This window comes from Canis lupus, chromosome 28 (assembly GCF_011100685.1).
Source record: "Canis lupus familiaris isolate Mischka breed German Shepherd chromosome 28, alternate assembly UU_Cfam_GSD_1.0, whole genome shotgun sequence".
Classification (NCBI taxonomy): Eukaryota; Metazoa; Chordata; class Mammalia; order Carnivora; family Canidae; genus Canis; species Canis lupus.
In genome coordinates, this window is record NC_049249.1 from 30,027,062 (window position 1) to 30,053,048 (window position 25,987).

Genomic DNA, 25,987 nt, shown 5'->3' on the forward strand with positions numbered 1-25,987 from the left:
ATTAGCTTTACTTCTGTGAGCAAAAGTAATTATATAAACCACCTATTGGGGTAGCCCCGGTGGCTTAGCGGCTTAGCGCCGCCTTCAGCCCAGGGTGTGATCCTGGAGACTCGGGATCGAGTCCCAAGTCGGGCTCCCTGCATGGAGTCTGCTTCTCCCTCTGCCTGTGTCTCTGTATCTCTCATGAATAAATAAAATCTTTTAAAAAATAAAAATAAAAAATAAACCACCTATCAAACAATTCAAATCACAACTCTCAAACAGTAAAACGAACTGTGAAAATGTAAAACATACATTAGTATCAACTCTCAAAACAGGCAGGTTGCATAAGGCTACATACTTCATGCCCATTCTGTCAGGATGGTTTTGGACTTTTCTTCATTAGTATACCAAAACCCCAGGAAGAAAGATGGAGGAAAAGAAAAAAAAAAAAAACTAATTGGGCAAGTTATGATACCAATTGGTTACTTACGGCAAAACCTGTTACCTCAAAAATGCAACTTTTGAGTATCACCTGGCACTAGGTTCTTTGCGAGTGTCTGTCAGTTCACCAGAACAAAGCAGAGTCAAAACAGGAGATCTGTAGGTGAGCTGAGCCCAACTGCAAGATCAACTGGACAGCTCCACCGAGATTACTATTCAACATGTTGCTTAGCCTGCCCTTCCTCTAACAGCCAGCAGACAGCACTCCAGTTGCATTTGTCTGGCAGACTTTCAAAGCTGACTTCAAAACATTAGATGGCGATCACTTTTCCAAAGAACACTTCAGAGAAATAATGGTTAGTGATTGCAAAAAACACAATTTGGAAAAGTCAAATTTAGCAACTGTATTAGAACGGAGTTAGAACATTTAAGACAATAATTTGATACATACCTTTTGTCAACAGTTACTCTCATTGACATTGTTTAATAACCAAACTGTGTACAGGATGTGGATTAAGCTCTCTTCCCTCAAAATATTGACTAGATCAAAAAGTCAATTATTATTACTGCCCTCTTTTGCCCAAGATTACGAAAAACCCCAACTATATATACATCCCCACCCCTCCTAAACTTCCTAGATATAAACTGAACCTCCTTCACATTCAGGCAATTTTAAAACCAAAAGTCATTCTTACCCCCAAAAAAGATGTTTATGCAAAGTACCTTGTGAATTAGCTTCTAGCCTCCATACTAATTGTCAAAGTAGATCCATCTGAGCAGACTGGAGCCCACATTTCACAATAATCTGTACTAATGAACACATTTATTTGAAGTCGTGATTATTCACATTATTTCCTTGTTTCAAAATAGAATGGATGGCATCCTAACTCATGGTAACCTATTCAGACAAAGTAGGACACTTTATTACTACACATAGAATTCACATTTAACAAAACCTCTCATTTGGAACAGAAGGCTTATATAAAGTCTTTATCGTTTTTGCACCTTTCCAATGTACACTAAAAACCAACTTCAAGGTTTAAATTGTATTAAGTGGAAGTCCAAATACTAATTTTTAACAAACAGGTAAGATTTAATTTTTCTGATTTGTCTGTTGAGTGCAAACTTAATTCGCAGATACTCCCAAAGATCAACCTAGACATGGTAAAACAATGATTTCCATTATCTGGGGACTCTAATAAAATTTTACTATATTAATATTCAGGAGAGCATACAATTTTAGAAAGATGTAGGTTTCTACTGCTCCATATCCAGAAATTAAATTTTAATTAAAAAATTTAATTCAACAAAGCCAATGGACTTTTGACACTTATACATAACACATAGATCCTGAATATATGTATATTCCATATACCTTACTAATAAGTTACAACAAAACTGCTTATTTCATGGCAGCCTGGAAGGAATAATTAAGTAATAAACGACAATAAGAAAAAGCCACTTATCATATAGTCTAGTCTTTATTGAAAGACTTACTTCAACTGTGGTTTACAGCTTTGGCTTACGTTGGCCAGTCATTTTAGCCTCTCACTGCCAGCAGACATAAAAATCAAGTGGGAATGATATGGGGGAAATACTAGTAGAGAGATTATTAGAGCAAAGATGGCAGTCAGAAACACATCACCAAAATAAATCTCAAAATAATTAAGAAATAAGAAACATTTTGTCACGTGCCAAAGAATCTCTGCTGTTGTTTTTAATGAACATGGAAAAGACAACGATTCTTAGGCTTAAGTTGATCAAGATAGCACTGACTTCACTTTATTATAAAATAGACTTGAGTCTGTGTTAGCTTGACAGTTGTATTTTAAAATGGTGCATTTCATTTGGATAAGTAGCTTTGTATTTTAAAAACCATTTAATATGAAATAACTTCCACTAACTGATCATGAAACCTTTCTCTCTTTCAGATTGAGACGAAGGACACTTCAGTAATACGTTTACTATGGCGATATAACTAGTCTGGATAATTTTATTAAATCATAGAATATACAACCAGGAAACACTGCAGCTACGTTTAACTGCTATTGCAATAAGCTACTTAATTTACTGGCAGACCAAAAAAGGCAAACTGAGAATATCAATATATAAAAAAAAGTCTTTAGTTGTTCAAGTTTCACATATATTCAAGAAATTTTAAACTAGGAGGCATAATTGATATAATTTGAGTGTTCTCCTTATAAAATATAAAGTAACTTTTCCATAACATCCCCCAAGGACACTAGCCATTAACAAAGAAATAAGGGTAAATTTTACACAGAAGAGGGTCACAGATGACTCCTGTGGTTAAAACTAAAGTGCCATAACAAATCTGGCCCAAAGATGAACTTCAGACCCCACAAATATTCATGTTTAATACATTTGACTGTTCTTGTAAATGAGGGAAGAAGAAAAATAATACCAGAATTATTGTAGTCACCAATTTATAAAATCATCATTATTTTAAAGCTAATTGTAAGACTTTAAATGTTCAAAAAATAGTAATTTGCGGGTATTAATTGCACCTTACTACTTAACTGGTAAAGGTTTTCTCATTTTGGTGCCCAGGCCTCAAAGCAACATTTCAAATACACTGCCTAAACATTTGCACCCTCTAGCTGTCAGAATTCGAATACATAGGATTTTATCTTTTACATTCTTGTTATGATAGAAATTTGAGGCAGGTTTTATCCACACAGCCTGAAAAAATATCTCAGAAGCAAACTTCAGTATTCTACATCTACCCAATTGGTTCATTTACAAACTCTGCACACATACAACTCAGCCTCTGATCAGGCTTATTATCCCATGCACACTACCCACAAGGAAAAAAAAGTTAAATAAAAATAAAAGTCACAACTCTGTGTACTACTTAAGCTGAATACCCAATTATAAATTGGTACATCAAACTGTCTAAATAAGATGTTTTAGCAATCTTGTTAAAAAAATTCTCGGGCAAAATATATCTAATTTTAAAAAACACCCCAAGATTTTTTAAAAACACTTGTACTATACAACTTATAGGAACCTTGGAATAGGTTTACAAGGTTTTAATCAAGGTATTTACATACCAAGTGATGTAAAGAAAAAAAAATCTAATTTCCAATGACATTTTAAAATGTACTTATGCATCAAAGATTTGTATGAAATTAAAATTAAGGCTTTTTCTGTATAGTAATTTGTATAATTTTAATTTTACATAGTAGCCAACCTTGGAAGTGTCAGTCTTAAACATTCTTATCAATCCATTGCATTCAATGCAGTGGAGTGTGTTAAGTGTTACTTCAAATAATTACATTGCTGCTACTTCTATGTTGAAGCATGCTTTTTAAACACTGTAGTTATTCAATATTTACAATGTATATCATTTAAACTTCATGTAAAAGCACAAGTATGACTGTCTGACTTAAATACAAACACCATACTTGGAATTTCCCCCCCAAAATGAAATGTAATTTACTACAGTTTTAATAATCAACACTTTTTAAAGTTTTAAAAATATGTCTTAATGTGGACCACCAACATTCACTCAAGTAACTCAAATAATGCTGTTCCTTATTTAGTTTGTAAAATTTCTTTATCAGTCTGGCTTCAGTTTCTTTAGGTATAAAGAAAGTATTTCCTCCAAAGCGACTCCAAAAACATGCAATTTCTTCTCAATATCACACTTTTTTTCTGCTGACTTCGAATGTGGTCCACCTCAGGGGAGGGGAGGGGAGTATCAAGGTTCAGGATGAACTTATATGTGATTCCCAGTTTTTCACGATCCTCCCTTTTTTTTGCTCTTTTAAAAACACAGTGAGTTAAAATACTGAACAGCAAGATAAAAATGGAATAGTATTTAAGAATCAAAATGTATTACCCATTTCTCCTATTATATCAAAATTTGTAGTCAGAATTGTCTTTATTGACTTTATTTTAGTTTTTGTACACAAAGAAAAATCATGTTCATATCCATCATGAACAAAAACTTAAAAAGGCAGAACTAGAAGACATGTGTCCTTCACCAAAGCAAAGCTGTGCTAAAGGTTCCAAACATTTCAATTTTTAAAATAAATATTTTCATTTTCCGATGTCTACTTTCATGTCTTCAGAGTGTCACAGGAAACTGAAGCTATCGTGAATTACAATTTTGTTTAGAGTCCCAGCTCACTGTGTTTGGTAACTTGCCATACCATATCCAGCTTGGTTAGGAGGAGGTATTACAGGGGGAGGAGCTTGTCCTTGGGGAGGCTGAGCACCAAATCCACCCATCCAAGCAGCAGAAGGTGATTGACTTGGAAAACAAAACAAAACAAAACATCTTGAGCAAACACAAAGAAAAAATTATCTATATTTTTATACAAAAATCAAGCAGAGCCCCATCGTAGAATAAATAAGAAATCAACACATCTACAACAAAGAAATAAATGACACACATCCACACATGCAGAATCCATATCCTAACATTAGTCTCAAATTTTTGTTAACATAATCACAACTTAACACAATGACTTCTCTGAAGAACATCTCAAAATTGATTTTTTAAAAATGACAAATCATCTACCTATCCTTTATTGCACACATGGTACATCAATTTAAGAAATTTAAAAAACACAAAATTCGTGCCGGAAAAAGAAGGAAGAAGGAATCAGTAAAAATAAAGATCTAGGCTGACCTGGGGAAGAAGCAAAGGACAAAACCATTTTATGAACAAAGGAAAAAAAGCAAGCTACTCTGTACCACATAATTTCTTAGACTTCTCACACAACCCAACAGACAGAAATCATTACATTTCTAAACATATCTAGACAAAGACCTCTTCCATGCAAAAATAAACGAGGAGATAAAATAGATTAGAAATGCAAATGAAATGAAATTCTACCAACAGCTTATAGAGATAGGAGGACACAAATGTTACTTCAAAGTAACCTAGGTAATAAAAAGCACATTTTTGCACTATAAATCACTTTTCATAAGGTTTCTGTAACTCTAACAATATCAGATAGCCTGATGAATTTACTTGAGATAGATTCTCCCTAGAAAAACATACTTTTGATTTCTTTTGTCAAAATTGTATGTTTCTATATGGAAAAACCCAAACAACTTACTCTACTCCAAATCCTTGTTGGTTCCATGGTTGCCCGTATACTCCGTAAGGCGGTACTTGCCACCCATTTGCCATATACTGTCCATACTGTTGTGGGTTTCCATAAACCTGACTCCACTGGCCCCACTGACTATAGTCGACCTAGGAAAAAGCAAATTACTGTTTTAGGGAATAAGTAAGAAACACAGTATTTGAAGAAAGTGGGAGACAAGGAAGAGAAAAACTAAGTAAGCACCCTTATGTGAATAGGACTCTGTTATTTATCATTGTCTAAGTTTATTGGGGTGGTGACACCTGTGGAAAGAAAGTATTAAGATTCAGTTAATACCGCAAAATAATCACTTTTGAAAAAGCATTAATAAAATAAACTGAAAGCAGCTATATGCTTTATTTTGTTTATTTTACAGAGTTTCTAAAGCTTTTATGTAGATATGTAAGATGGAAACCTTAAAAAGTGCTGTGAAAAATCGAATTACCTGTTGGAAGTTTTTAGTCATATCAGGAGATTCTTTACCCCAATAGCATTTAACAACATGTCCTTCAATCGTGGTGCCATTCACTGAAACAATGGCATGGGCTGCACTTTCATGGGTTGAAAATCTAAAAGGGGAAGATATGAGGGTTTTGTCCTTTTTTTTTAAAAAAAAAAAAAAAAAGAAAAAAAGAAAAGAAAAGAACTTACACAGTAAATATAGAAATGTATTAGTTTGTAACTGTCAACTTGGCATTTTCCTAAAGAACAGTATGCATACAGGTAGGTTAAAGTACTATGTTGCCCAACCTACTAAAGTAGCAAAAACTGATACCGGAGGGTATCAAGTAATGTAACTGAAAGGCATGGGTCAAAGAAAGGAGTAGCCTGTAGGTAGAATTTTACCTGACAAATGAATAGCCTTTCTCTGGAAAAACTCTTATTTCCATAATTTGTCCAAATGGTGAGAAAGTCTGTCTCATAAGCTGATCTGAGAAACAAAAACACACAAATAAAATACTTAAGACTTACGATACTGACACTAAGAGTGATACAGCTCTGCAGGGAAGGGGAGGAGGGAACCATACACTATACCTGTTAACCCAGAGGCAATTCCTCCACAGTACACAGTACAATTTTTTGGACTTGACTGGTTTACTACATCTTCAAATCTCAACTGCTTAGTGTTATCTATATACAGAAAGAAAACAAAAATGTTGATTGTACAGTAGTTACCAAACTGATTACTATGTACGGAGATACACCTAATTGGGGGTGAAAACTGAATTTTTCTTCTTGACACCATGATTTGATCTAAACAATCAGCTAGTTCACAGCTCCAAATATACTAATTACCAAATTATCAAAGCCCAATTACTACCAATTAAATTCAAGATGAAACGAGCCTTACAATGGTAATAACATTTATATTTTAAGGAATTAAGACTACCCTAATTCAGGATTTGGTGAAGTATCCATAATTTTAACACACACAGTAGACACATCTTACTTTCTTGTGTACTTTTAGGTGCAGGTGGTTTACGTGTGGCCCAGTTGGTTCTGATCTGACGACCACCCAACCATTGACCTCCCATATGCACAATTGCATTTTCTGCATCCTACAGAGAAAAAGAGAAAGAAAGCAATTACAAACAAAGAAGAAAATTGTGGCATATAAGACCCAGGAAGATGAAATAAAATGCTGGCACTGCTGGAGCCAATAAATCTTACCAGTAAAGGGAATGAATTCACTAAGCATCCTAAATAAACAAAACTGAACTAGTATCACCAAAAAAAAGGAAAAAAAAAATCTGAACTTCAGTGATATGCCAAAACTATTTGTATTCACAGATTTCAAAATACTAGGACAGCATTTAAGCATCGAGGGGAGGGAAAAGGATTATAATTCAAATATGTAAGAAAAAAATCATAATCCCACTGATTACCAGAAAGAGGGAAATCAAGAATCCCATAAAACAAAGTTCTTCACAAATATCCTAATTTAACGGTTGATTTGAAACATAACTTTTACTGAATATACAGAAACTCCCAATACTATGGTCTAAATTACATACCCCAAAATCTATATTCTAGTAGCAATGGACTATGACTGTGATACAAGATTAAGAATTCATTTTAAGACAGAAGACTTCCACATTAGGATTTAGAATGCTGGCAATAAAAATGAATTTAATTATCACAACTAATGTGAATTTGCAATGAATCTAAGCAAAAGAATATAGCTCCTAACCTTTATCTTGCCACTTCAATAAGATACAGGTAATTTAAAAGTCGCTAAAACTGGTCTAAATACTATCAAAGCCCACTTTATCATCCGATTTTAAAGTTACTACAAATGCTTAGACATTCTGGTACCTTTTTAAGAATATATGCAAAAATCATGATGAATCACTTTAATTTTCATTTACATAATTTGCCATAGTCATTAATATTCTAACTACAAAAGTATGGATGATAATTTAAAAGTTAAAACTCTTAAATATAATTTAACTTCCCTCCAAATTCTGAGATGAGTTCATATGTCCTAGTCTTTTCTTTTTTCTTTTTTCATACGTCCTAGTCGAGTTTGACTTCCAACGCAGCATCTTACCTTCACCAATGCATTAATGCAACCATAATAGTCTTTCTTATAATCAGCCTTTTTCTAGCTATTTCCAAGAAAACAATTATACTCTATTAAAATACACAAAATTACATAGAAATTTTATAGTCAACATCTAAGAATATTCAAGATTCCAATTAATAAACGACTAAATTTTATAGTAAATTTACATTGAGTTGAAAGAACATACCAGTTTGTTATAAAAAGATACAAAACCATAGCCTTTGGATTTTCCAGTTGCCATGTCTTTAACTACTCGGGCATCCCTGTGAAAAGAAGCACAGCTAAATGAGGGAAGTAAGAGTCATCCTCAAAATAAAAACTAAAAGGAACCACACACACTGTATTGTGAGCATTTTTTTAAATAAAATTCCAGTTAGCCCTAATTAACTACTGCCATTCCTGAACTCTCCCTAACGCTTCTTTACCTGTTAGAAAAAAGCAGTAGGACAAAAACATGTAATAAACATGCAACCTAATCAAATAGCCTGCACTTTCTAAACTAAATGCTCAAATTGGAAGATTAATAGGAACAATAGTTTCCTTTTCTAATATTCTATTGGCTAGTGTCCTCTAAGGTTTACTGGTTCTATAAATTACTGTAACAATGCTAACTACTTTACCATGCAATCTCTAAATAGTTAAATGTCTTCTGCCTAGTGATACAAAATATATGAAATATTAAAAAATTGAAAAAGAGGTAAAAATAGGAATTAAAAAGGCATACATGGCCTGTTAACAGATTTCTTTATTTTTCTTGGTCAATTCTCTACCATCATTTTGGAGTTTGGGCAGCTGTAAATTTTGAAAAATTGACATTTTCAGAAATTTAAGAAAGGAGAATAAAAAACTAACAACAATGCTAAGCACACCAGTACGAAAACAACAAATTTACACAGAAATTTTAGTGAGTAAGTTAAAATGATTGGAAATATAGAACTCCACTGAATATAGAATGTTAAAATGTAAATACTAAAATATGTATATATAAATAATGTATAATAAGAATAAATAGAAATGAGAAAAAAATCTACAACTGAGTTCCAGTGTGCACAGTTCCTTGCAGTTAGCCTTCAAGATCCTGTCCATTCTTATGAGCAATTCTGCAAAATAACCAGAATGCTATTACTTTTAATTGTGACTTGGACTTTAGAAAAACTGCAGGTCTCAGGTATAATAAATAAAGATCAAAAAACAGCAACCTGTATTATTTTTTATACTGATTTTTAAAACAGTACTACTTACCACATTTAAAGATTAAAAAGCAAAGCACATATCAAAATAGAAAATTAAGAATTAAATCTTTCTTTCAAATAAATCTACAGAACAACAAATTGTATACAGAAAAATATTGTTGTTCTTAGGTGAAACACATTCCTGTAAAGTAGTACTATAGCATTTCATTTAAATCTACAGGAAATACATAAAATATACGGATTTAAATCAGAAAGATAAATTGCAATAAACATTTTATAGAACTTATAAAACCACTTTAAATTTTCCAATGTACTTGATCACATAACATACAAGTGAGATTTGAGCATAAACTTTGTTAAAAATCAAACATTTAGGCCCTAACTAGCAGAAATCAAATACCAGTAAGAAAAAAACATCCACTAATTAATCCCACATTTATGGCTCAGACAATGAAACATTTTAGTATTATAATAGTACTACTTTTCAGCTAAAATATCAAAACACACTTATCATTATAATTAAACATGTACATTTAGAATTTAACCACAATATACCCAAGGATTTACCTACTTTTTCCCAATTTATAAACTCTTCCTATAAAAGTTTAATACACAGTATACATCACATTCACTTTTAGTTAACCACCAAATTTTGAAAACATATGACAGAAAGTTGGACTTTATATTAGGCTTTCCACCCAAACATCTGCTTCAAAGATAACAAACAATCACTTAAAAAATTTTAACATATTATACACAGGATTAGATGAAAACAAGACCCCAAAACATTGAAATGACATTAACATTTTCAACAACATCTACTAATCAAAAAAAAAACAAAACAAAACAAACAAACAAAAAAAATCACACTAACTAGGGAAAGAAAATCTTAATTCCAGTACAAGTTAATCATATATAATTTTGCCTATCACTACAGAGTATAGTATTGATTATGATACTTACGATATTTTACCAAAGGGGGCAAATGCTGATTTGATATCTTCTGTTGTAATTTCTGGACTCAAATCCCCAACAAACACATGGAAGTGATCTGAAATCAAAGCATTTGGTAATCAAATACTTAAAAAGTTAGCTACAATAAGCCTTTTTCAGGCAATACTAAGGGAAGAAAAACCCTACTTAAGCTGGTAGCGCTGCCAGGATAATTTCAGAACTCTTCCACAGTAAAATGCAGCAGGAGTACTTACTGGAAGTATCTTTTTTCTGGCTACTTGGTGTTGTTGCCCAGTTTACTTTGACCTCCTAAAAATAAAGATTATATTTAATACAATTATTAGGCATGTCATTAAGAACCGTAACACTTACCACTTATTAAATCATTTATCAAACAGGATAATTTTTGTAAAAACACTAGGTTGAATAAGCAAAAACCATCACTCCGCAGAGTTGAATATTTGTTTAAAAACTTGCTAAAAAGAATACAAGCTAAAAACAAAACAAAAAAACCACGCACACAAGCTAATTTGACATGCAAAAATATATTACTCATGAGGTGCCATCATTCTATTATCTTACCTTTCCCAAAATTTTTCTCCCATTCATAGCAGCTAATGCAGCAGCTGCATCTCTGTGTTCATAAAATTCCACAAAGCAATATGGGTCATTGCTTGTATGCTGCAAAACAGAAAATCCAACAGAAGAGTTGACCCTTCTGCTATCGGGTTGCTGAGAAGAAAATCCAGGAAAAAACATTACTGACAGCTAGGAATGTACAAGGTGAGATTGCAAAAGCTTATGAAAGCCTAACACTTATAAAAATAAAAAATAAGATTTACAGCTACACCTGACTTTGCACCTCAGAATACTGTTGTACTCAAACAGAACCATCAAAGCGGTATAGAATCATGACTATCATTATTAAAGCAAAATATAGAATCCTGGTGGAATATGTTAAATATAAAATAGAATTTTATATTAGACCTAACAAAACCTTAAGGACCACTCCACTCCTTACCACTGCTCTTCTTTCTCCCAACATAATTTTCAAAAGGATGAATTCTATTTATGCATCATAATCCTTCATAAACTGTCCCGGGACAAAAAAAAAAAAAATACAGAAACGAACCAACTTGAGAAACTTTACTTATGATTGAAAAACTAGGATGAATACTACATATGAGGAGATGATTATGTATTCCTTTCCTGGATAAGGGATGAAAATAAAAACAAAAATTTCAAATTTATAATCTGCTATTGAAATGAATTCCCCATCTTTCAAACTATTCTAACGAACAGGAGATTCAATATACTTTAAATCCAGTCTTCAAAAGCCAGAAAAGTATGCTAGTAATCAAGAAAAGGATTTCTGAAAATGTCTGAATAAAATATGCCAGGACAAAGCTACAATTTTAGATCACACACACAAAAAGAAACCTTCGTTAAATTTTTTCTACAATATTATGCTTGACAGGAGTTGGCAAAGAGACATTTATGAAGACAATCAGAAAGTATGACCTAAGTTATAACAACTTTATACTTTATAACAACTTTATAACAACCAAAACAGAATTGAATTCTATAAAACTGCAACCTGTATTGAAGAACTACAAAATTGTACAAATACATCTTTTTTTTGCATAAGGCTAAAAACACTCATCACTTTTCAACGTAAAACGCCCTAAAAAAAATAATACTATTTTAAAATTCTAGTTGCACTTACAAGGGGTACAAAATACCAGATAAAATAAAGATCTTTTCAATAACCATGGTTTTTCATTCTGGGAAAGTTTTAGAAGAAAAATCCAAAATAAGACGTCTAAAAACAATAGTGACGAAGCAACCAGAAGGCATTTCCTTGAGGGGGAAAAAAGTGTGATCATTAATATTGACAAGAAAACTACGGGCTCTCATATAAAATCCCACTGTCGTAGCCATGTGAACTCTGTTAAGAGGTACAGAAAGGAAATGAGGAAAAGATTCCAAAGAAAAACATGCTTAAATTCCTCTTGTAAAAGAGTTAACGTTTATCAATAACATTCATTTGTAGAAAGGATGCAAAGGTAAATAGCAAACAAAAACTACGCTAGCTAATTTTTCATTTTACTATCTCCTCAGCCCTGATGGTCCTTACAGAAAACACTGGTAATTCTAGCAAAACATACAGGAGTCCAATGGCAGATCCACGATAACAAGACACTTTAGTAAACTACCCTAACTCATGGAGACTGACTTCAAGTTTACCTAACTAGTAGCAGGCCAACCCCATTCAATATATGCATATATGCATGTGTGTGTTCTCTCTCTCTCTCTCTCACATCACACTGCATTCCAGGTAAGACACCACTGATTTCTGTCCCAACCCAGTCAAAGAATTTTTTAGCCTTAAAATCGGTAACATAACATGATAGTATAGAGAGAAACCTAGAATCTACAACAAATAATACCTCAAGTAAAAAATAAATAAATAAATAAATTTTAAAATCACAAAACTAAGGGAAAAAAGCATTTTTCATATACTGAAATGGAATTTATGAAAAGGGAAATAAACGCCTAGCTCTTTGGACACTTCCCATTTATGCCACCAAGGGACATTCTAGAGATCAACTGTGTCCTTACCTTGATTAGTAGTCACCAATGTTTGTTGGATGACATAAACGTCAAGATGAGATTTTACAGCTATCTATAAATTTGAATGTAGGAGTTGCAGAATACGGATGAATTATAAAAATTCATTTCAAATCCCTCTCCCCTCAAATGGATGACTGTGCACACAGTTTTTAAAAAGAATACTATTAAAACTTTATCAAAAGTTTCTCAAAAATTTTGTAGTGACTCTACTTTCTCACATCCCAATTCTCTCTTGAACCCACTCCAATCGGCTTCCTACCCAACCAGGCCAGTGAAACTTTGTGTTGAGCTCACCAGTGACCCCTCTGCCACCTCTGTGATCCCTTTTCTGTCTTCATTTAAGACTTTCAAGCAGTACTCAAAACAGCTAACAACTCTTCCTCCTTTAAATATTCCATTTTAGGTTCCACATAGCCTCTTGGTTTTCTGGTTCTCTTAATGGAAAATCTTTCAGAAGGCAGTTCTTCCCCCTTAACTCAAACTCTAAGCATCACCCTAAATGTTGAAATGCTCCAGCACTTAGACCTAGACCACTCTACCCCTCTTCCATCAGCACTCGTTAGATCAAGGGACTAGATTTCATCTAGTGAAATGTGAACCATGTCCACATTTCATCTAGTCCCATAGGTTCAAATACACCTACAAGCCGGTATCATCAGCACCGGTCTCTCAGCTTACCCAACTATCTACATAAAATGTTCCTTTGGATATCTAATGCACACCTGCAGTTTAACACTGTCAAAACAGAACTCCTGATTCCTACCACTCCCCCAACCATACTATGCCTCCCTTCGTCATTCCCATTTGAACAAATAGCATGACCATCTACACAACTGCAAACAAGAGCCTTTGTCTTTCTTAATGTCTTCCTTTCCCTCATGTTCCCCAGCCCATCCAGTCCTACTAATTGATTCCACCCGCAAATTATATTCCAAACTTCCCTATTTCTATCTCTACAGCTACCAATCTAAAGAACAAATCCCCATCAGCTCTTACATAGACTAGTAAAATAAACCCAGCTGGTTTACCTTCTTCCATTCCTGCACCCTACAATCCATTCTCCATGACAAGCCATTCTCTAAATAATCTTAAAAATGCAAACCAGAGTGCCTCATTACTCTGCTTAAAACTCCACCACAACTATGTATCATGGCCCCTACTACCATAGGTGATTCTGAACCCTGCCTGCTTATCTCTTTACACTCATTTTCCACCACTTCCCTCTACTTCCCCAGGTTCCAGCCATCTTAGTCTTTGGTTCCATGAACTCACCAAGTTCATTACCAACTCACAGCCTTTTGTATTTGCCATTCCCTCTGCCACTAGCTCGGAACACAGATGGCACCATCTTTTTATTCCTGTCTCAGATCAGAGAGGTGACATCTTCCCTCACCACCTAGTTTATATAAACATCAACTCTCCAATCCTCATCACAGAATGGTTTTATTCTCGTCAGAGCTCTTATGCCTATCTGCAATTATTGTTTACTTGTTTGTTAACAATATTCTCAATAGTATGTAAACTCACGGGTGTCCTTTGGCTTTCTACTATAGCCCCAGAGCTATAGCACTCTGAATAGTGCCTAGCATAAAGTAAATTTTTGATGAATGAATCAAAGAATGAATGAATGAATGATCAAAGGAAAGAAGGGGTACTGGAACAGAAGAAGGATTATTAATAGCTAGGAAAGAAAATCAAAAGGCCAATTTGCTTTACGGGTTTTTCACAGTTCCCCTCACAGGGTATAACACAAACTCCTTAGCACAGCTTCCAGCCCCTGCTGAACACTCTTGCCTCATCTCCTGCCATCTTTTATGACTAATCCCATTCAGAACGCCGACCACACCATGGTCTCTACCTTCAACTTCCTCTCATGAGCACACCTGCTCCGTTTACCAGACTGGATCGCCATTCTTCTCTTACCCGGAATCCCTTCTTCCTCAGATTTCACTGCTATCCTTGAGGTTCAGCCTAGATGCTGATTCCTCCAATAAAGCCATAAAGCCTCCCCAGGCCCAAGACTGTACCAGACCCCTGTGCTCCCACAGCATGTGTCATTAGTGCCTGTTAACTCCTCTGTCTCCCTCATCGGGCTGTAGAATTCTAGTGCCCAGAACTGTCTTATTTAGCACTGTATCTCTAGAACTTCCTGGAATAGCTGGTACAGAGTAAATAGTCTAAAAAGCGTGTGGGTGAATAAAGACAAAGGAAGAAGATGAACTGAACCACGAGCCTTTGGGCACTGCTACACAGTCTTAACCAGGAAAGTATAAAAAGAAAGTTTTCTTTGCAAAGAGGAAAAACCAAATGATCACCATAACAACTTAAGTCCAGTCTACATACAGCCGCTATTATTAGTATTTAGTAGAGATACCCACAGTGCACGGTGCTGCACTACGCACACAAGAACCTAATGTTCTTTTACTACACTAATTCCTAAACCTTACATGCAGATTATCTGAACAGGTAACATTCTTAATGGAATCGTATGAAGTATTAGCTGGTTTTTCAGCACTATGAGATACGTTCTAACAGTTTTTTTACAAGCAGAATCACTCGAAGGTAACTACATCCTGAAAAATGACCACGTGAGAGTAACAGCACACAAACTTTGTCCTCGCAAATAAAACGCCGTTCTAAACCTAGTCTGTCTGCCAAATCAAAGTAGTAAGTCAACACAATAAATGTGAATCTCTCTCCATCAGAGTAACTTGAGGCCTAAAGTGACATTTTAAAATGATATTAATCAACTTATGTATCTCCCATGTTAAGCATCACGCTGTCAGCACATGGAACTGGGAAGATCTTACCTCTGTTATCATTTTACAGCTTTTACAGGGTCCAATCTGACTGAATAACTGAAGAATAAGGACTTCTGTCACATCTCTGGAGAGGTTACCTACGTATCTGTTCAAGAAGAAAAAGAATACATTATCAGCATTTCCCTTCAGCTCTGACGCTAATGCATTATCATTTAACTCAACACTTTTTATTTCATTTTAACTTCCTCTGTCTTCAGTACAATTTTTTACGATTAAGCCTAATCCTATGCAGGTAAGATGAAGCCTTACTTAGAAAAGCAGCAAGTGTTCTAGGGTACTAAAATCAGGCCACTAATGTATCACTTCAAACATTTTATAAAGAAGAAATCACTGTGACCTTGCATACCCCCAAAGCATTATTACTCCATATCCTACATATCATTTTCTCATCTTATTTATTAGAATAAAAATAATACAAATTTAAACCAATCTCCAGATAGCAACAATTTCTGGATGTAAAAAAAAAAAAAAAAAAAAAAAAATTCTGGATGTAAAACACAATTGAAAATGTGTATGTGTGTGTGTGAGAGAGAGACACACACACAAACACACACACATAAATAATACCAAAAATACTGATTAATTATAAGATCTGATCATAAAGAGACATTAGACATAAAGGGAGTTTATCTTAGATCCCCAACAAAAGCAATTACGCGAACAAAGAACAGAATTAGAGTTATAGCAAAACACAGAGATTGGAAGGTTTTGTTTTGTCTTGCTAATAAGACTCATTGATGGTATATCTTCATTGTTTTGTTTTAGGAAAGCAGGGCAAAAATAATAAAAATTTCCTAGTGTAAAATACACCAGAACCAACAAAATATACCTTTATTTGTAGATAACAGAATATAAAGATTTCTCCAGAAATTCAGAGAAATATAAGACAAATCTAGGTATACTTTCCACTATGCTGATTTAAAGATTTGGGATTTTTTTTTTAAATTACATATTGAATATATGTATTCTTTCCTATATTAAGAAATTCAGAATACAGATAAACTCAAAAGAAAAGAATACCACCATCCAGAAATGACCACCTGGTTTTATATGATTTGTCCATGGATTTATATGAATTTAGCTTAATAAATGGCCAAACTTGTCAGTCTTTCTAGTACTCAGTGTATAATTCCTAAAACTCACATCTGTTGTGAACAACCTCATGAACTAAACAACATTTATAAATTTTAACATAGCTACTCCTGGAAATTAAAAAGACGTTAAGTTTTATTTTCTTAACGATAATATATAACATCTGGAAACTGATCACGGAGACCAAAATGAGCATTGCACCTATGGTTACCATATTAAATACATAACTGCTTTAAGCTGGAACATCCTGAAAGGGAAAAACAAACTGAGAAAAGGTAAAGTGTAAAAAGGAAAAAAATGATCTGATTAAGAATGAGTAGCGATTTCCCAGTTCAACTAAGAATTTCATTGCAATGGGCACTAATAACTACATGCTCTAAAAGTGAACCACACGTCCAATGTTACTTAAATAGAAGACTAAACTAGTGACAAACGGCTTTAGGTCTACCACGCCATCTTTTTCTTATAATTAAAGTAGAGCAGACCCGTCGGTAGGCCATGGAATGACACACTTTTTCCAGCAGTACCAAAAGTTATAGGATTATAAGCTCGTCAGACAACTGCCTGTCCCTTTTTAACTCATAGGGATTTGTGAGCCTGTATCCAGGGAATAATTTCTTTTTGTATGAGGTAGAACTCTCTATAAAGAAAATGAAGACGTGACCTTGGTCTCCTAAATGTTATATTCATTTAGCCTAAAGTGCTAGTTAGCTCATTGCTTAGAGAATAGAAGAGGAATGGATAAAACTGATTTTCACATATTGACACTAATAACAAAGTTATAGTAGAATAATTATTTTCATATAATACAATGTAAATAACTTAAATAGTTTTAAATTTGCATTACCGCTTAAACACGGATTTGTTCACAAAAATTGCATGGGCATTAGCTACCTTCCACACCTAACAGTTTTAATAGTATTTTTATTCCAAGTCAATCTTTTTCGAGTGAGTTATAAATTTTGAAGACTTTCCAGAGGCACACTTAGATATGGTAATTTACATTTCAAGCACTGATGCTAAGGAGTAAAATGGTAATCTAAGTTTAGAATGACACGAAATACAAAAATCCAGTTTTAAGGTTTCCTATTTTTCAAATATCTACACTAAAAATTCAGTGGTAAAGCAGCAAACTAAATTCCAAAACTAATATTAAAAAAGGCTTCCATAACATGTACAACATCTTAATTTAGTGGGATAAAAGGGATGTAATTCACCATATAATTTCACCTATATTTTATCCAAATCTCAGACTGCCCTTTCCTTTACTCAATTTCTGTAATTCGTTCATTTGCATATGCCTTCATCCTTCATAGTATTCAAAGAAACTACTTATAACTTTTTAAAATACTGTATTGCACAGTGTAAGTATCTTACAATACCATAAAATTATGTCCCAAAATAAATACTAACAAAAATATGTAAGGCAGATGTTCAACATCTGACCTAGAAAGAACATCATCTCTTGGCAGTACAGAGAAGTATCTTTTCTCTCTCTAAATTATAGTTCCTACACTTCACTTTCTTTCTCTTCTGAAATAGTCAATATATTCTAAAGTTCCAAGTGCTAAAGTATAAAGTTTCTGCCTGAAACATACAAAATACAGAAAAAGGCAAATGGCTCAAATTCTTGTATTAGGAGGTCAATTCAAAGAATAAACACTGAGGAAATTCCAAAACAATATTTACTGAAGGGAAAAAAAAAGGCATACCTTAGGTCTATTTTGTCTTCTATGAACAGGAACTGTTGGAACTAAAGCATTAAAAATGGGAAATGATGCTTTTATCCCTAATTTAAGGGTTAAAATCCAATCTGAGACCAGAAACTTGGCAGTTTCACTGTAGGCAAAAGTTCACATTGCCAAACTACTTCCTATGTCCAACTGGGCAGAATTTTAAGTTAAGAACATCATGCCTTTCAGAAGACTAATCAAGCTTTTTCAACACTGAATGTGCTCTCACTCTGAAAAGAGTAGCCTTACCAAGGCTGAAATTAATTACGTGTACTTTTGCACAAGACAGTATGGCTAAATCTCCATGAAAGTAACATTTTTGCTTTTGTTCATAACAATATCCTTCAACAGGCCTCTAAATGAACTCATCAATTTGTGGGTATTTTATTTTAGGAAGGAGGCAAGGTGGAGGAAAGGTACAAGGGGGTACAAGCGAACTGACCACCTATATACAAGATATTGACACACGCACACACGCATTTTAAAGAAACAGAGAATGTGATTGAGTTGACAGAGGTGCTTCGTTACAGCCACAATATAGCCAAATCCATCACATAGCTAAGCAATTTTATAATGGAATCTAATAGTTTCTTCTGCTATTACCCTCAAATATTCAGGTTATACTCTAAGTCACTGCTTTATTTCCTCCTTTTGACAGCTTCTATCAGAAATAAAGAACAGGAAAGCATAGCATAACATGGTGTAATCCCAGATCCACAATTCCTACGAATTTTGAGGCATCAGATAAATGAAATTTAAACCACAATAGAGCACTGCTATAATTTAATGTTGTGTTAGAGATTCAGATCAAATCTCTGCACTCAAAAGCTACCTACAACACAAGTCTGAAATGTGGGTCCCACAAGGTTGGTGTTAGGCAGTTTACTTCTAACACCAGATTACACAGAATGATCTCGTTTGTTTTTTTAGATCACAAGTTATCCAATATATATTACCCCCAAATAAATGTCAAATAAGAACAAAGAACATCAGAAAACAGACCTTTAAAGGATAAACAAACTTTAGGCTCAACATCAAAGCAATTCTATACCACTTTAAATACCATCAAATAAATTAGTAATACTGTAGGTAATGAATATTTAAAGACCTACCTAGGCTATAAACACCATATTGTTTTCTGATGATAGAACCATATGTCTTAGCTTGTGTGTGTCTGCAGGAAAAAAACCTCACTAGTAACACACAGGCATTTTAAGGAAACAGTTTAAGATAAGCTTTGTTAAGAGTACATTCTTTTACAACATACTAGCCACTTGAAAACCTAACCCACAGATCACAATGTAAAATAAAAGGATCTCCATAAATAAACAAAATAAAACCCTACTAGATGTCAACCTCTAAAGTCACGTTCAAAGTTTTCATCATGTTACTTACACCTAAAAGAACCCTTTGAGGGGAATTATGTAAAATGAACACTTAGAAAAAAACTAGACTATACATTATTTTTATTAAAATCTGATCGAGAAATCCTGAATCTGAAACATTTGTTATCTCAAAATTCCACATGTAAAGGTTTTAAAATATATATAAAAAAATTATCAGACCACACCATGTATGACAGTCATGTCTGCTCATGATTTTACATTAATCAGGACTTTTAAAAAACCTTAATACTAATTCAAAGAAGTATAATCATCGTAAAATATTTGAGTACCTCTTGTGTTCCAGGCAGTGAACTAAGTGCTGCAGGGGTAAGACCTAGGAAGATGTAGCAGTCCTTGTCTAAAAAAAAAAAAAAAAAAAAAAAAACCCTTCCCATAGAGAAGAGTGGGAGAAGGAAAAAGGAAGACAGAATAGTAAACATGTACTGACATACAGGTACAACTAAGCTCAAGAGGTTTCTTTACTCACATGTACACATGTCACATTCTTAGACAACTGTAAACACAGACGAAGTAAGTGTGTTTCAGAGAAAAACAGGAGATTGGAGAGAGCAGAGGTAAGAAGTGACAAAGTTAGCTCATTAGTCTACTGGAGAAGGGTCCAAGGTCTGATGGAGATGAAGATAAGGCAAATGCAAAGATAGTTATATGAATTAAAGGTAGCGAAATGGCAAATTATTTAGCCCCACAAAACCAGGAATTCCTCTTCTTAAGGAACAGATACAGTTAATGAGAAAGGTGCCATGAGAATTTACCAATTATTCAGTAGCTATTATGATGCAATGATGACATTTCTGATGTTTAGATACAATGTAACTTTTATCTTTGTTAAATACATGCTAGCTAGGCACTATATCCGCTTTCTCAGATGCTTCCATCACAGCACACGTGGCTATCAAGCCTTGGTTTCAACAGATTTTAAAGGGCAAATTTCAAATTGTTCCAATTCTCTCTTTTCTGGGGGAAAAAAAGTCAGCAATGGGAGACAGCGCAGAATATAAATATAAAACTTCTCCAAAGCAGACTTTTGTCACTGAAGCATTTGACGTGCTTAAGTTGGTCTCAAATTCTCAAAACAGGATGGCAAATACTTTGGTTGAGACATTTAGAGAACCAGGAATACAAAGAGCGCCAGCCCACCCCCACCCCTCCCAAATGAAACAACAACAACAACAAAAAAAAAAAAACCCCAAACCTGTTATCAATATTGTAAATAGATATCTATCTTCTTTACTGAGCGCTTTCTTTGGTAGAAGAGATGAGAATCTAGTCAAACTTCCTGAGTACCCATCCACCTTCATCTATTCCCCCAAAAAGTAATTTCCCCAACAGATAGCAGAGCGGAGTGGACTATGATCGTATCAATACCAGGCAGAGGCAAGAGAAAACAAAGCAGCGATCTGACTCCTTCTACTGGAGGTAGGTGTGCTGAGCTTGCAGAGGCTAGGAAAACCAAAGGTGGCCAACTTAAACAGTTCATTAGAAATCACCCAGACTTTCTTAAAAAAAAAAAAAAAAAAAAGGCAGGAAAAAAAGAAAGGAGAGCCACACTATCCCGGAAAGGAATGCAAATGCTGAGTCATCACTCTTCATTAGGAAAGAAAGGAAAACTCGAACAAGCGGTTGGAAGATTGAAACTCATTCATTAGACCGGGCTTCAGGTGTAAAAAAAAAAAAAAAAAAAAAAAAGCCACAGCAAGATAGAGGAAGAAAAGGGCGCTCAGGAGACACACATCGAATAGGGGATAGACGACACTTTATCCAACTCCGGAGGGTCTCAAAGCACACAACAGATCAGGAGAAGGGAACACCAGAAGAGCGAAAGCAGTGAAACGACTAACTGGCTGTCAGTTCAGCGTAGGTAGCGCTCAAAGTAAACTTCGAAGAAGGGAAAGATGCTCGGGCGGCAGAGGCATCCCTCCTGCACTTCGAAAGTAGCGGGCGCTCGGCGAGCGTCTGACAGCGTGGGCGGGGGCACGTGGGGCAGGGAGCGAGCCCGGGCTGGAGTGGAGGCTCCGTGTCCGCTTCCTCGGGGAGCTCAGCCTGCGACGCGGGCCGGCAGCGGCGCGGCGGCGGGCGTGCGGGGCGGGGGCGCTCCCGGCTCCGGGCCCCCCGGCTCCCGGGCCCCCGGGCACGAGGCTGCGGTCCCACCCCCGGTCCCACCCCCGCCCAGGCCCTGCCCCCGTGGGGACCGGCGGCGCCCGGCCCGGCCCGGGGCCCCCGCGGCGGAGGGGGAGCAGCTCTCCCGGGCCTGACAGCCCCGGCCGTGCGGACGGCCGGCCCAGGGAGGGAGTGCAGAGAAGGGCGCGAGAGGAGAAGGTCGAAACGAAGCCCAGACCCCAGGAAGTGACTGCGTCGGGGGAAGGGAGGGCTTCCTTCCCAGGGAAAAGGGGACAGAGGAGGAATGCACTTGGCGTCCGCGCCGCCCCGGCCGAGGAGCCGCCGTAAGTCCCAGCTTCGGCCCCGCGCTCCCGCTCCCTCCCGCATCGCCCCGCGGCGCCCGGGCCTCCCGGCGCCTGGCTGCCCCCGTCCCGGGTACTCACAGAGTCCGGGGCTGCCCGTCGTCTTCCATCATGGTGGGTGCGACGGAGCGATCCCGGGACAAGGGGGAGGGCAGGGCTGGGGAGGGGAGGGGGTGGGGAGGAAGGGGAGGGGGGCTCCGGGCACCGGCTGGGGACAGAGGAAAAGCCACCGAACCCTGCTCTCGGGCTCTCTCCCCCCAGCCCGCTCCGGACACTGCGCTCCAACCAGGAGGAGCAGGAGGAGGAGGAGGATGAACAAAATGGCCACCGCCACCAGCCAGGCAGGAAACGGGGCAGAGCGCAGGCGCGGCCCGCCAGGTCACCGCTCAGGCCAGCCGCGACGGCCTGTAAAGGGAATCACCGAGTGGGGAGCAAAACAGGCCGCTAAGGAAACCCTGCGCCCAGTCCCGACGAATCACGACGTCCGCTCCGTGCCTGCCGGCCGGCTGAACCCCACCAGCCCGAGGAGAGATCGAGTAAAAAAGGGAACCGCCGGGAAGCTGAAGGTTCTGGGAATTGTGGTCCTGGAAAGGAGAGAGGGAAGCGCTTCTCCAGGGGACTTCTGGGAACTGTAGTCCGCGGGAGACTGCCGGCGCCCCCGGCGCGCTGGGTCGCGAAGAAGAGACTTCTGGGTAGTGTAGTCGTACGTGAGGGCGTGCGGCGACCAGGAAGTTGGCGTGCTGGAAGGAGAGGGAGAGCATAGAAGCGACGTTGAAAGGCAGCGGGGGACGGGATGGGAATTAAAAGCGCTGACCGGGAAGTAAACTACGAGTCCCAGAGTGCCTCGCTCTGGGGGGCTGTCTTGGACCGCTCGCCGCATTGTAGGGCTCTCCAGTTGGCTCAGCCTGTGCTACCGCTCCGCCCTCGTCCAGCCTGAGAGCGGGTTCTTCAAGTGCGGCTGAAGCTGCGCTGTGGCTCCGCGTGGTGTCGGAGTCCGCCGGCCTTGGCGAGCTGTTCTCTGTGCATCCAAACAGCCGACGGGGGGTCGTCAGTCGCCCCCCCCCCCCCGTCCCCGCGCGGCGGGCTGGAGGGGCTGTGGCCGACGTCGGGTCCAGGCTGAGCCGGGAGCTGCGCTCGCTGGGTCCCCACGGGCTTCCTAAGGTCTGGCCTTGTCTTTGGGGCGTGTTTTCCCGCGGATAGGTATTCCTGGTCTAGGTAGGCTGCGGAGATTGCTTTAGAAGTTTCAAAGGTTTCCCCATCCGTTATCGCGGCGGGTAATGTGGTGAGCGGAGCAGCCCTCCACTAAAGTGACTCATCGGGTCAGTGTAAGGCGCAGTGCTGATGCCCCCGAATATCCCTTGTTGACTTCTTGGAGTGGGGAAAAGGAAAAAAAAAAAAAAAAAAAAGAACGTTCGGGCAGAGACGTGCACAGACTTAAGGTCGTGTTGGCAGACATCCATCATGCAGACGGGAAACGAAGCCTTGCTTGAGAAAGGAGGCAGCTATTTTCCAAAGTGCTCCCCTAGCCCCGTAGGATTTTTTTTTTCTTTCTTTCTTTTTTTTTTTTGCAACAGGTCACGGTGCGCTTCCATCCCCTCCCCACCCCCACCTCCACCCCCCCAGCATCTTCGGGAGAATGTTACTGAGTGTGAATCACAATGTTACTGTGAAGGGCGGTGATCAAGATTTTTCCAGCCTGTTGCCCGAGCTCAGGGGTCCCAGCTGTAAAGAGTGGGCTCTGCGGGCCTGTGCGGAGGGGGAGGGGGATTTGAACCTGGAAAGCTTCAGATTCCCCCTAGCGGGGGCGGTGAACCCCTTAACAGCCAGTGGGAATTGCAAAAGGGTGCAGAGACCAGGATCTAAGGTTTATATATATACATATATATATATACATATATATATATGTATATATATATATTGTTACTTGGGGAGGGAGAAGAAAGGAAGGTGTGGGTGGAGTGGGGGGTCTTGAGAGCTCGGAGAGGTGGGCTCTATGGAATTGTGTTGTGGAGGATTTGTACCAGGCCGAGGATTTGAGCTTTGTCTTTGAAACAGTGAGGAGTTATTCAAGGGTGTTTGTTGGCCTGCTTTATTTTTTTTGTTTTTTAAGGTTTTATTTATTTATTTATTCATGAGAGACACAGAGAGAGAGGGAGGCAGAGACACAGGCAGAGGGAGAAGCAGGCTCCATGCAGGGAGCCCGACGTGGGACTCCAGGATCAAGCCCTGGGCGGCAGGCAGGCCCTAAACCGCCAAGCCCCCCGGGCTGCCCTGTTGGCCTGCTTTTATTGGACCTAGTATTGGGCCAGTTTTATCATAATGCAATTAGTCATTTTTTAAATTTTTTTTATTTATTTATGATAGTCACATTATGATAGAGAGAGAGAGAGAGAGGCAGAGACATAGGCAGAGGGAGAGGGAGAAGCAGGCTCCATGCACCGGGAGCCGGTCGTGGGATTCCATCCCGGGTCTCCAGGATCATGCCCTGGGCCAAAGGGAGGCGGTAAACCGCTCCGCCACCCAGGGATCCCTGCAATTAGTCATTGATCCATGCCTGGCCCACTGTATTAATTCCCTGTTACTGCTGTAATAAACTTAATGCCTTAAAATAATAGGAATTTACTGTCTTACGTCTCCGGAGGCCAGAGGTCCAAAATCAGTTTCAGTAGAGCTAAAATCAAGGTATTGGCAGGGCTGGTTGTTCCTGAGGTCTAGGGTAGGAATGGGTTCCCTGCCTTTTCTACCTTGTAGAGGCTGTCAGCATCCCTTGGCTTTCAGTCTCATCCACCCTCTTCAGAAACAGCATAGGAACTTCTTTCCTCTCTGACGTCTGTTTCTAAGGCTTCTTTCCGACTGATCTTCCTGCCTTCCTTTCTCACTACAAGGACTCTTTGTGATGATTACACAGGGCCAGGATAATCTCCCCAATTCAACATGCCTCTAATCTCATCAGCAAAGTCCCATTTCTGCCATAACACATTTTACTGATTCTGGGGATTAGGACATAGACCACATACAACCCACCTTTATTAATTGTTCCTCTTAATGTAATAATAGCTGTGAATTTTCCACCTTAAAGTTGTAATGACAAAAATTTACAACCAAATGTATGTTTTGCCTCCCACCCTACACATACACTAAGTGATCCTCTTGCCTCCCTTCACCTGGGGTAAACATAATCCCAAATTTTCACCGTTTCTTGTTTTCCTTTTTATAAATTTATATTCCACATATGTATTTATATGGAATGCAACTGTGTGTGTGTATATATATATATATACACACACACACACAAAGTGTGTATACAATGTTTTGCCTCCCACCCTACACATACACTAAGTGATCCTCTTGCCTCCCTTCACCTGGGGTAAACATAATCCCAAATTTTCACCGTTTCTTGTTTTCCTTTTTATAAATTTATATTCCACATATGTATTTATATGGAATGCAACTGTGTGTGTGTATATATATATACACACACACACAAAGTGTGTATACAATGTATTTTTAATTGTTTTAAATATAATAAAAAGTAACAGCCCCTCCCCCCCATAAAAGACAAGAAAAAAGAATATACCTATTAGA

The 25,987-nt window shown here is 37.7% G+C and overlaps 1 protein-coding gene and 1 long non-coding RNA gene across 10 annotated transcripts; one reads left to right on the plus strand and one right to left on the minus strand.

Moving 5' to 3' along the window:
* Nucleotides 1–1,885: 1,885 nt before the first annotated feature.
* On the minus strand, nt 1,886–23,026 carry TIAL1 (TIA1 cytotoxic granule associated RNA binding protein like 1). 9 transcript variants are annotated; one of them, XM_038578961.1, is made up of 15 exons: nt 21,782–21,903; nt 20,213–20,280; nt 15,701–15,797; nt 10,839–10,988; nt 10,511–10,565; nt 10,266–10,353; nt 9,141–9,209; nt 8,834–8,901; nt 8,297–8,372; nt 6,994–7,102; nt 6,579–6,674; nt 6,390–6,474; nt 5,989–6,112; nt 5,514–5,653; nt 1,886–4,699 (listed from the first exon to the last, which is right to left on the minus strand). In XM_038578961.1, coding segments are annotated over exons 8-15 (759 nt in total). In that variant the 5' UTR covers nt 8,836–8,901; nt 9,141–9,209; nt 10,266–10,353; nt 10,511–10,565; nt 10,839–10,988; nt 15,701–15,797; nt 20,213–20,280; nt 21,782–21,903; the 3' UTR covers nt 1,886–4,572. The 9 variants fall into 9 exon arrangements, 8 of the variants coding, with proteins under 8 accessions (XP_038434889.1, XP_038434887.1, XP_038434885.1 ...); XM_038578959.1 differs by lacking the exons at nt 8,834–8,901; nt 9,141–9,209 and adding an exon at nt 19,650–19,711 and having other exon boundaries at nt 10,839–10,937; nt 21,782–21,988; XM_038578957.1 differs by lacking the exons at nt 8,834–8,901; nt 9,141–9,209 and adding an exon at nt 19,650–19,711 and having other exon boundaries at nt 21,782–21,910.
* Nucleotides 22,135–25,014, plus strand: LOC119866603. Its single transcript, XR_005380707.1, has 2 exons — nt 22,135–22,384; nt 22,664–25,014. It is a non-coding gene; the product is annotated as an uncharacterized LOC119866603 (long non-coding RNA).
* Nucleotides 25,015–25,987: the final 973 nt, after the last annotated feature.